Source organism: Homalodisca vitripennis, unplaced genomic scaffold, assembly GCF_021130785.1.
Source record: "Homalodisca vitripennis isolate AUS2020 unplaced genomic scaffold, UT_GWSS_2.1 ScUCBcl_4689;HRSCAF=11026, whole genome shotgun sequence".
NCBI classification, from domain to species: Eukaryota; Metazoa; Arthropoda; class Insecta; order Hemiptera; family Cicadellidae; genus Homalodisca; species Homalodisca vitripennis.
The window spans coordinates 28,280-40,933 of NW_025780808.1; the positions used below are offsets into that span (position 1 = coordinate 28,280).

General features: G+C 33.9%; 1 protein-coding gene across 1 annotated transcript; it reads right to left on the reverse strand.

Moving 5' to 3' along the window:
* Positions 1 to 3,466: 3,466 nt before the first annotated feature.
* On the reverse strand, positions 3,467 to 10,712 carry LOC124373036. The gene is made up of 3 exons (XM_046831443.1): positions 10,535 to 10,712; positions 7,528 to 7,797; positions 3,467 to 3,589 (listed from the first exon to the last, which is right to left on the reverse strand). The coding sequence occupies exons 2-3, from the start codon at positions 7,747 to 7,749 to the stop codon at positions 3,467 to 3,469; spliced, it is 345 nt and encodes a 114-aa protein (XP_046687399.1). The 5' UTR covers positions 7,750 to 7,797; positions 10,535 to 10,712.
* Between the last annotated feature and the right edge of the window lie 1,942 nt (positions 10,713 to 12,654).

A 12,654-nucleotide genomic window follows, 5' to 3' on the forward strand; every position in this document is an offset into this window, starting at 1 on the left:
GCCAAAGTAAAAGGTGTTTTCTTGAATAAATGAGCTGAAATTAATTAGAAATGTGGGCATGCTTAATGTATCCAAATAGAAAACAGTAAATGAACAAAAAATTACTGTCAGCAAAAGGCCTATTGTACAGTAAATACATCACAATACAAACTGTGGTAATTGACATCATCTGAATTTTCTCAATAGAACCATAAACTAAATCTTTGTTCCCCGCACACTTCCTCTTCAAACGAAAGCAAGAATATGTTTTTGATAGAGATTGGTCCAAAAATGTAGGTCTTCACCTCAGAATTCTGCTTTGGGCCCATGTGCAAGGGATGGAGTTAGCTAAGTAGTACTGAGTTAGCTCTCTTACCAGTAAGTTGCAAGTGAACCATTATGTACGAGGGGTATTAGAAAAATAAGGTTCCCTATGCCGCCAAGACAGAATGCGATATGTTGGGAGAAATCTGGCAACACTGTCTTACTCATCAGCTGTCCCTCTCGCCCATACCACTCGCGCCTCGCTACATCCAACAGTGCCGGTCTAGCTGCCTTCGAAGATGGAGCTTCCTACCGTTGTTACCGCCAGATGCGAAATTCGTGCTGTGTACGTTTTTTAAATGCAAAACAGATTTCACCTATTGAAATTCATCGTCAGTTAATTGAAGTTTATGGGGAAAACTGCATATCTGTTCAACACATTCGGAAATGGTGTAGAGAATTCAGTGAAGGCCGCATGGAAATTCACGATGAAAACCGAAGTGGACGGCCTTCAGTTTCAGATGGAGTTGTTGGAAAAGTTGAGACAATATTGCTTGAAGATCGGCTATCCCCCCTACAGCCCAGACCTAGCCTCAAGTGATTATCACTTACGTATTCCCAAAATTAAAGGAACACTTGGGTGGCCAACGCTTCAGTACCGATGATGAAGTCAAGGAAGAGGTTACTCGATTCCTCAAAGGATTGGCGGCCAGAATTCTAACAACATAGGGATAGAAAAGTTGGAGCATCGTCTACAAAAGTGTTTGGACAGAAACGGTGCTTATGTTGAAAAATAGCTTAACTTTTAAGTTTCGAATTGATGTATAACACTAAGTAGAAATTATAGAGCTGTCTATTTTAAAAAATCATGGGAACCTTATTTTTCTAATACCCCTCGTATTAGTCAAGGAGACGAAAGCCAATATAAGCACAACCTAGTTTTTCTTGACAGCTATATAAATATTCTTTATTGAACATATTCTTAGAGAACAGTACAGTCGTCAGATTTTCTTTTGTTACAGCAGGTTAGAAAGTTCTGTTTAAAAAATTCATTTATTGTGTAGAATGGATGGTCTTGAAGCCAGAGTTTTAGTTTGTGTCCAAACTGCAGTCGGTCTCTCCTCTTCAGTTCTTGTGGGAGGGCGTTCCACAGCTTTGCTCCGACATACGTTGTCTTCTTCTCCGTGGACGCTAGGCGGTGAGCTGGAAGATGGTAGTTTGCAGCATGCCGAGTGTTGTAGTCATGTTGCTGAGCTCCAGTCATCACTTTCATTGGGTGATTTCAGGTGTACATAGGTCACAGCTACCAGGATGTATAGGTTAACCAGAGTGAGAATCTTCAGTTCTTGAAAAGCTTGTCTGCATGATTCTCTTGTGCGTAGGCTTGCAAGGATCCGAATTGTTTCTCTTTGGTGTATTAGGACCCGTTGCAGGTTGCCTACTGAGGAAAATCGTTTTTGTAGAGGATAAAGAGGACTGGTCCAAGAACAGAGCCTTGCGGCACTCCTCGAGTGATGGCTTGTAGTCCTGAGCATATTTGGCGTGTAACTCCTTCGGCAGTGTATTTCACTTCTGTCATCTGGCTTCGTCCTGTGAGATAGCTTCAGAACCATTCCAGGGATTGTCCTCGTATTCCAAGTGTGGTTAGTTTTGATAGCAGGTGGTCGTGGCTAAGGCAGTCGAAGAAATATGGCTGTGGAAAGTGTTTCCATCTTCAAGTTGATCAGCTAAAAACTCTAGGAGTTTTTAGTAAGAAAAATATTTTAGCGTCAGCGCACTAGTTTTGGTGAAGGTCGAGTTAGGAGGGTATTAAAGGGGTTAAAAATATAAAACGATAATATTTTACTCTGATCTTATTTTTTCTTAGTTTGACATACTTAAAATCAACTTTCAGAATCATAAATAAATGTTAAATCAGTACCACCTAACCATATACAAACTGACTATTTTGCTTACAGTGGCAAATTTTGGACCTCTTAACCTAGGTCTCTGATTGTGATCTCGTAAGTGCAATTTATGTGTCAGATAGTCAGTTTTTAGTATGTCAAAATAAGAAAAATATTGACCAAGAAACAAATATTGTTCTTATTTATTATTCTTAACCTTTTTGATATCTTCCCATTTTGATAAACCTTCTTAAACATATTTCAAAGTTAAATTTAATTTCCACTACATTACTGTATAGTTAATTATTTATTTTTTAAAACTAAATTGACTAATCAGTTAACGTTGCAATTAATGATTTTAAAGCGAACTGAAATAATTTTGTTTATTAAATTATACTATTAAATTTCTCTCTACCTAACGATTAAAACTGTGCAGTTAGAGACAATATCTTCAAAAATTGCATTCCTGTAAATCACTTAATGTTAATTAGATTATCATGCTCAATGAATAAATTGATCTAATCGTCCCAAGCAATGATTCACAATAAATGTCAACTTCAAGGCACTATTAGAAAATTCAAGGCAAAATAGCACATATAAATGGTGTTTTTTTCAAACTTTAATTTTTATTTATATAAAAAAAAAAACTAAAAGACACTAATACAGTATACAGCAATCAGCTATTCCCTTGGGTGATTTAGTTTACGTTATAGTCGACTTCCTCTTCCCCCCCAAAACTTGAAAAAATTCAATAGTAATGCAACCCTTGTGACATATGAAATTAAAGTGGATTAAAAAGTCACCTTTTGATGAAATAAAAGATTTTATTGGATGACTCAATTTTGAGATATTAGAGTGTTTTTAAACCTCAAAGAGAAAATTTCTGAAACCTTGTGGATTTGAGATTTTCTATTTTTAACACAGAAACACAGTTTAATACTTAGGCCCATGTTAATAGTGAAGCCTCAGATATGCGGCTTACAGCTAACCTATGTGCCGGCTCTTCCATTGAGTTGAATTCCAAGGTTAAGTACCTGGGCGGGATCCTAGATAGGGTACTAAGTTGTGGACCTCATCTAGAAAGGGTTATTGCCAGAGGGAAATGGTCTTTAATTCAATGCAGACGCGTGCCAGGTGGGTTTTGGAGGCTTAAGCTGGTATTGGCTTTATGTCTCCGTATTCAGACCTACACTAATGTAAGGGGCTGTTTGGTGGCCAAAAATGGAGGCCAAGATGGCGGTAGCGCCTTGGTATCACCGGGGCCTTTCCTCGAGTGTCAGGTGCAGCTCTAGACTGTTGACTGTTGCCTCAATCTCCCCCCCACCCCCGGGATATTGTCATTTGGGATATGGCCAGGAGGAGTGTCTACTATCTTCAGTAAAGTCGGACTCTGGTTGGGCTGCAGTGGTGGGCATTGTAGAATTAGCATCTGATTCAGGGGGATGCTCTGCATATAATCTCTGATCAGGGTACCACAAAAATTTTCCTTTGATTAAACACTTAGCATTGTGATACCTCCTTGGGACGATTGGTCGGAGGGAAGGAAACCTCTTTAACCAGGTGAACTTGTATGGTTTACAGACGGCTCTAAAACAAAAAGTGGCACAGGCGCTGGAGTTGTGGGAGTGAAACCATGCAAGGGAACTGGTCGTCCCTATGGGTTCTTATCCTAATTTTTCAGGTGGAGATCGCAACCATTATGGAGTGTGCTCATGAGAATCTTTGTCTGTGGTATAGGAGTAAGACAATCAATATTTTCACAGATAGTAAGGCAGCAATGATGGCGCTGCACTCTTGTGTGTTCAACTCCAAACTTGTCTGGGATTGCTATCAAGTCGTTTCATCCCTTGCCAGAATCAACAATGTGATTGTTTGTTGGGTTCCTCGTCATGAGAGGGATCACCTAGGAATGAAAAGAACTGATGCCCTGGCCAACCGGGCTAAGTGTCAATTATGATGGGTCCTCAACCGTTCTGTGGTATTTCAAGTTGTGAACCCTTTTGGGGCTGTCTCAAAATGGGTTCGCACTGAACATGTGAGAAGGTGGAGGTTGTATCCGGGTATGAGAATGAACGGAATGGTACTACAGTCGCCTTCCTCCAGGGTAGTGTCTGATCTCCTCTTACTAAGTAGTTCGACGACTTCTAGAGTTATCGGTCTGGATTACGGGACATGGTCACCTGAGGAGGCATCTTCACACAGTCGGCATCCTTAGGAGGATCCGCTTTGTAGAATGTGTGAGCAGGAGGAAACTGCTGAACACTTGTTCTTTGATTGTCCTGCAATAGCAAGTGAGCGGTATGCCATCTTTGGAAGTTTGGACAGGGTTGTTGAATTTCCCCAGGAGAACCTAAAAGGTTGTTGTCAGTGGTTTGTGGAACTGCTGACTGGTTTTAAGCCTCATGGTGTGCTTCCGGGGTGCGCAAAAGGCCCTTGAGGCTTAAGGACATGGCAATAGGCTGCCCCATAGAAGAAGAAGATCCTATGTGCCATCTTAAACAACAAATAGATGAGTTGGGTTGTGTTGGAAATTTGCCACCGATTCCTTTTTTTAAATTTTGCAATTAAAATCTCTTTATTATGTGTGACCTAATAGTTTATATTTTTGAAAATAAACATTCTATAATTTATTAAACAATCAAGATTAAATAAAGTTATAAACATTGTTACATATTTTACTAAAAAACTATTCAATTATTTGACAGAAATTTTGGTAAGGTGTTTACAAAATATAATTTGTTTTTCAAAGGCTTTATTTAAATTGTATAAAAAATCTTTTCTACTTCATTCAGAAATTTATCACAATGAACTGCCTCGTTGCTCCGTAGACTAATGGTTATGGTCTCGGCTCTCTAACCGAGAGATCAGGTTCAAATCCCGGGGAGGTCCAATCATGTACTTTGTACTTTTAAAATAAAAACCAGTGCATTTCGTAGCCGGCATAGCTGACGCTTAAATGAGATTTAAAAACAAAAAAATGAATGTGAGTCCACAATAAGCAGCCTGCATCAAGGACTGACACGTCAATTGCTGCTAATTTCAATTTATTCATTCCCCACAAAAATTTATTTTTTATTTTGCTGTAAAATTATTCTAAACGTGATATCATTTTTTTAAGGACAGAGCAAACCTGTTTCAAAATTTTGAATATGTTACGTCTATTGATTATTTATTTTGTGAACATCTTGCAATTTACCTCAATAACGAAACCATTTTTTTTTGGGTTACATACCCTTAAACATTACCTAATCCAGCAAGAGGTAGAATAAAAAAAACCAGTGTGGTTTAAAAATCAGTCTTTATTACAATATATATTTACAAGTCAAATTTCACAATACAAAACCATACCAAACATTTAATTGCAAGATATTTAATGTGTCATTACAAGCAAAGTTTTTCTAAATTAAAATTATTAAAACTGGAACAGAAAATAATTAAAATTTTATTGTTATTGTTATAACAATATTTTATTGTTTTCCAAAACAATATTAGGCCAACAATATTTTATTGTAACCTAATAGTACTACTTATTACTTATTTTGAATATTATACCAAATATGAGAGTCTAAGTGTTAACATTCACTGCTGTAACTAAAAGAGGTGCCATCGTTTTATGCTGGTACTCTTTAATTTAAGAAAGTAATACAGCCACAAAAGTCATAAAGTATTGTGTTTTTATGGTATATATTGAGAGTTTTTATGCCTGGCTAAACTAATGATTGTCAGGAAAACATCTGAAAAAAATTTAAGAAAACAAGATGAGTGGCTATTTTGTCAAACTTACTAACTGAACCATTTTAAACAATTACAAATCATCTGCGACAGGTTTTGAAAAAACTATTTTACTCAGGTTCGTTTGAACTGTTAGTTACTTGCAAAGATATAGTAGTTTTAAAATTTCAAATTCTAGCTATAAGATTTTGGTTTTATATAACAAATGCTTTATGATTCTTGCCATTATATTATGTGTGTGACCTTAATACTGAAATTAGATTTCATCTACTTTTTAAATTTTTTTAAGCAAGTTAGGCATTATAAAAATGTTTGACTTACTACCAAAGAGTCTCTCTTAATTTGGGAATATTTTTTATATATCATGTTGAATATTAATCTTACTCCTACACACACTTCGTTAGGACTATACATATTTACAAGTTGGGAGTACGCTACACCACGTGGTGAGTAACAGGCTTCACTGTGGTTGCATGCAAAATTTTAAACCTATAGCATTTCATTCTCGAGATCTGTGAACAGATACACAGACAAGCAATCATATAGAAAAGAGACGTTTACATCTTTCCGGCAGATGAAAGAGAAAGTGTATCAGCCTAGTGAGTAATGGACTTCAATTAGGATAATCCAAATTCCATGGCTGGACATGCACATCACAGCAAATATTCTTGTCTTAATAGAAATAAAGTTTCATGCAAAATTTGAAGTCTACAGATGAAACAATTCTCGATATATCTTTCCACATTACAAATTCACATCTTTGTTCATTAATTTATGCTTAGTAGCGGTTTCTCTATCAATTATGTCCCATGTTAAAATCTCATACGATTGTTTAGATTTTGTTTACAAATTTATTTTTTCTGGTATTTTCTCGTACCCATCGTAGTTAGCTATCACATCATTATAAAAGTGTTCGCTAATGCTCAGCCAAACCCCATGAAGTGTCATGTATTATCATCGAACTTAGTGATGCTACATAGAAACTAAAGCTTCATGCAAAATTTCAAGTCTATAGGTAAGTTTCTATTTAAGATATCGTGAGGACAAACAAATAGAAATGAAATTATTCCAGCCCCTCAAAAGCTTCGACAATGATCTCATTTACTTTTAATCAAGCAACACCAATTTTAATTTGCACAAAAACAAATTAACATTTTGTAGAGCTTAATAAGTAATATTCAAAGTTACTTAACAAGTGAAGAAAGATTTTCAGCTTAGAATAAAATTACTAACATATAATTAAATAACAGGATCACAAACAGATTTAAAAAACACATTTTATAAAAGATACACTTCATAATAAATGGACACACACAAAAATTTATAACTAACATCTCTTACATTATAAGCACAATCTAATAATAAATTGTCATAATTCACTATATATTGTATGTTATTAATCAATAAGTTATTATACATCAATGTAAGTTATTATTATATCATAGGTCTCCTAAAGCACTGCTGTACTGAAAAATTGATTCAGTATTTTATTAATCACGTTTACAATGTTTTTTACTTTAACCCTTTACCTTCACCACTTAGGATAAAGGAGTGAACTGTGAAACCCAAAGGGTCAAATGGAACCGTACCATGTACGGTTTGTACAGTCTAGTGAGTGATTACGCCATAATCATAGGCCTAGACATGGTCCACATGGGTGATGTACCATATCACCCTGACATGTACATGTGATCACTCTGTAACCGAAGTGGTACTCCAGCTGGTTCAGCACAAACACTACAGAGTTGTAGAGAGTCACTTCATCCTTGGTCTCGTCCTTGGACACGAACCGCAGCCGGCCCTTGATCTCGCTGATCTCATGGTCGCCCAGACCGTAAACTCGAGTGTTGGCCATGCCCAGCGTTCCTCGTACCACTATGTATGGCATGCTGGCACACGCTCGCACTTCTCAGTCACAATCGGGTCCTTCTTGTTTCTGTTGAAAAACAAAGGGAATAGCAGGTTTGCATGTACATAATCTAGTGCAACTTGAACATACTTTTTACTTTGCTATGTTTGTATCAATTAGGACACTTCACCTACGATTGTTAGGTGATTGGTCGGTGGTGGAAGGTCAGTCGTAGGCGGTTGGTTGGCGAATGCAGACCGATTGTGACCTGTATTCTTCAGTTCAGTTTTAATAATTAGTGTTGTGTTTTTTATTAAGTGCATGTTTTAGAGTTAGTGAAGTTGACCCACAACATGGTGGTTGTGATTCCTGACCTACACTGTCACAAACGCTCTGGTATGATTTGTTTATTTTAACCTAGTTTGTAATTATGTGTTAGGTTGGTTGTTTACTTGAAGAAGAGATCGATAATAGATCTCAAAACATAGTGTTGTTACTGATTTTTTGTATCACTGAACAATGGCAAATGTCAGGAAAATCCTGTTTCATTCACAATCCTTCCATCACCAAAAACAAACTTCAAACAAAGAATTGCTCATCAGGTTTGAAAACCTACAGTGTGGTGAGTTTGTATGTGTGCCAATCGGGTCGCAGGGAGTCCCAACCTTGTACGTTTATGTTTAGTAGCAATCTTTTTCAGTTGTAAGTTATGTAAATATAAATAAAACAATTCTAACGTGTACTTGCAAGTATAATTGTTGATTACCAGCGTGTTCATTCTTTTGAATAAATAACACTGCATAATACAATGTGTCAGACAAATTGTATTACTCCAAATTAAGCTGTAGGAAGACAGCTGATAGATGTATATATATAAATTAACAAAACAAATACTTTTTCAGAATACTTTACCCCAAACTATAATTTCTGAAATAAGCATAACATTTTTAATAGAAGGTATACATTTTGGATTTATTGCTGTAAGGTTATTAAAATTTATGGGACATAATTGTAATATAATATTTACAAAGGTTTTGAAAAAAACATTTGAAAAACAGATTTGAACAATTTTAAAGAATTTTCACTTTATTCTATAACTTATTTTGAAAAAAAATATCTAATTTAGGCTATAACAATTAGAGCATTTGTTATGGTTTAAATAATTAGCCTATTCAAAAATATATTGCCAGAAGGCCTAAAGTGTGTGTGCCACTACAAAAGATTTTACCAGAACTTTGAGATTTAAAATAGGCATCATTAAAAATATTATATATAAAAAAAATTACATCTGATATTATTAACTACAACTGAATAAAACAAAATATTAGTCAAGGTATAATTCATCACATAAAACTATTTTAACTAATAAACAAAACATCCTTGTTAATTACACATCATTGAAATTCATATTGTTCTCTTTACACTCTTTACAAGGGGTAGAGTACAATAAGCGGACCCGATTTTTATAATCATTGATACTTAATATTCGTAGATCGCATACAAGTCTATCAATCATGTCTATAGTCATAATAACAATCATGTTTGAAATTTAAATAATTAATATAATACACAGTGACAATCTCATAAATAAATAAAAGCTATAACGATCAAACAAACAATTAGAACTGGAAATAAGAAAAACTCAAAAAACAATAAAGAAACGATAACATAACAAACACTTATTTAACAGAAAATACGAAATATGTGTAACTAGTTATATGTTTTTCTCTAGGGTAACAATGCCACTTTCAAGAAGTTGTTGAAAGCATTCTCTCTAGAAAACCGTACTTCTCTTCTATACAAATACTCACAGAGAATATCCGCAAGTCGGTCTGCTGATATCCCACTTTTTAAACTTCGTTTCACGGTTCTCCACGAGCTTTCGACTGTCTGTTATTTATTGTCTATAAAAACAATATGTTTACTATATGAAAAAGTTTTTAGAGTATATACAAGTTAGTTATTGTTTGAAAATCGGTATCTGTTGGTTATGCTCATAGTAATAATTAAGCAATATTGATATGAAAAACCGGGTCCACTTATTTAGTCTACCGTTTACAGTTTTAAAGAAAATTACAAAAATGGATTCACGTCCGAAAATTTCACTTTCATCCTGTAGAGAGATATTAAGCTATGTAAATAATAAAAAAATATTGTAATATATATTTGGTCTAAGATATTGTTGGGATATCTGAATGTTAAAGTTACTACCAGGTCAAAATGTCAAAAACAGGTCCTTGGTAGTCTTTGACCTGGATAAACAAATACAACACACAGTAATTTACATAAAAAGGTATTTAACAATATCCGACTGAGTTTAAGTTAACACAAGATGTAGACTATTTAGTAATAATTTTTAATCCCTAGTTTTGTTGAAAATATATCAATTTTGGAACTCGTTCAACAAGTTTTTGACTGTTGTTTACTTGAGTCAACAAAATAGACGTTATCCAACCACGGCTACAACAATGAAGGTTAACCTTCGAAACATGCCAACATAAGCGTGAAACTTGCATTGGATTGGCAGTATAATACAAAACATCATTTATTTTGGCCATTATAATCGATCCTGAGCTAACTAAAGTGAATTATAAAACTACTTGTTAACGGGCTGATTCTCCATGAACAAACCAACAAAGCCTGAGACCACCAATATTTTTACATCATTTAGTATATTAGGAAATTACAATTTTTAGTGCATCCTCTGATTATCTGTATGTATTTTAATACTTATACTAGTTGAATAAAAATTCCAATCCCTAGCGTCATTAACATTTGGTAGTGTTAACACTAAGCTGTGAGAAATTATTAATTATACACTTACGTCAATATCAATATAATATAATTGATTGCTGTGACGTTGTAATTTTGGTTTTTTTGTCTTATAAATACTGTATGTTAGTAATATAATTCATATGTAAACTATATTCATACACAACAGTAAATACAACATAACCTAGAAATCAAACAGCAGTTGTTATTGTTGATATATGACGTTCGCAACGTAGCCGCCACTCTTAGTAAATCCACTACAGCTGTTCTGTTCCCAATATCTACAAGCGTAAATATTCACCATTGGTTTTATAACTATATACAGTGTCACTTTTCATCTACCTGCATAGAAAAGTCTAAACAAACTGTCACGTCCTTTTTATGAACAAGATTTATCCTTAAATACCTATATTGAGACTATAGAGCCACTTATTGATTTTTACCATTTCACTAATATCCATTGCTTATCCAATTATAATTGGGACATTTGTTTTTTTTTTCTTTTTCACATGCTTCCGATTTTTCAAGGGTGTAGGGGCTGAATAAAAAAGTCAGAAATTACAAAATAGAAGCTCTGCCTCAGGTACCAATCTCTGTTTTTTTCTTTATAAGTATTAGCTTAGCTTAGCTATGCTGGCTTCGACACTGCATATCATGTCGAGTCTCAATGGAACCTCCACGGGATTTGAACCTCTCAGTTAGAGAAGAGACTATTGTTTACGAAGGAGAAAAAAGTCTCTAGTTTTCGCAAACAAAAACGAGTTTTAAACACATAGCGTAACCACAAAACAAATAATATTTAATAATAAAACTGCTATTCATTAACGGTACAAATAGTAAAGTACAGACGAATATTGATATTATTTAGTATTATTAAGATAACATTCCTCTAAGTGTTACTTTATTATATGTATATGTGACTTACAATTAAATAAAATCAAAAATGAAATTACAATCATAATTGCAGGTTATAAAAGTACTTCTAAAGATTTTTTTTATTTTGCAGTCATAAATTCTTTAATATTATAAGAATATAAATCACATGGTATAGACATAATTTACGTTTAAATTATTTAAAATACATAAAAGTATGATTTTGTAACATGTTATTTATTGTTATATCAATCAAACTCACAAAATATTTTAATAGTAGTACAAAAATTACACTGCTTATAAAATTATTTTATTTTGTGACACGGCTATGGTTAGAATTAATTTAATATAATAATAATTCTAGTTACAACAATGAATTGATTTATAAACCAAGTTCCTGAAACAAGTGCTTACTTAGTCTTGCCATTAAAATAATTCAAAGTTATCTTTGTTTTGTAATAAAAAGTCTTGTACAATACCAGAAATAAAGCACACTATTGTACCACAGGATAGCGATTTTTAACACGGCCAAAGTAAAACAGATTTAAAAAACATCTACATGAACAAAGGATTTAAGTTGTTTTAGCAGAAAACATATTTTAACATGCGTTTTTAAACGAAGTATAAACACTTTCCATCTCTTCCTACTGTGTATTGTACTGAAGTTCTGAAAACTTAAAAAATGTTAAGTACGTTCAGAATTAATTCTGAGATTCATTAACACTTAGTGATAAAGTAGTAGTGACGAGAACGTCCCTAAGCTGTAGTGGAAAAGTGACAATTTACTTAATTAACCAAATCATAGGCATACTATTATTGTCACAAGTTATCTTTATTTAGAAGGTGCAAACAGTTCATTTATCTGTATGAATGTACGAGGTCCCAAAATTGAACCCTGCGGATCTCTTGTCAAACAGGCATATAATTTAGAAAAAAACAAATAACATCATATACCTTCCTAACAAATATGATTGAAATTAAGTCAGGGCAGATTTATACAAACCATAGTAATTTAAAATGCTCAGTAATATATTGTATGATACTACATTGAAAACTTTTGACAAACGACAGTATATCAATGATCTAAAACCTTATCTTTAACACCTTCACTAATACATTATTTCTTACCATTAACAATAGCATTGCAGATGTGTCTATTGGGCTTAAATTCAGTTTGAAAGTAGACAATTTTTTGAAACAATCAAACTGTCTTATTATACAACACTACCTGTACTTCAAAGAACATGTATTATGGACACGGAACTACAGTTATGGTGTTCTTATTTTAACGACTTTAAA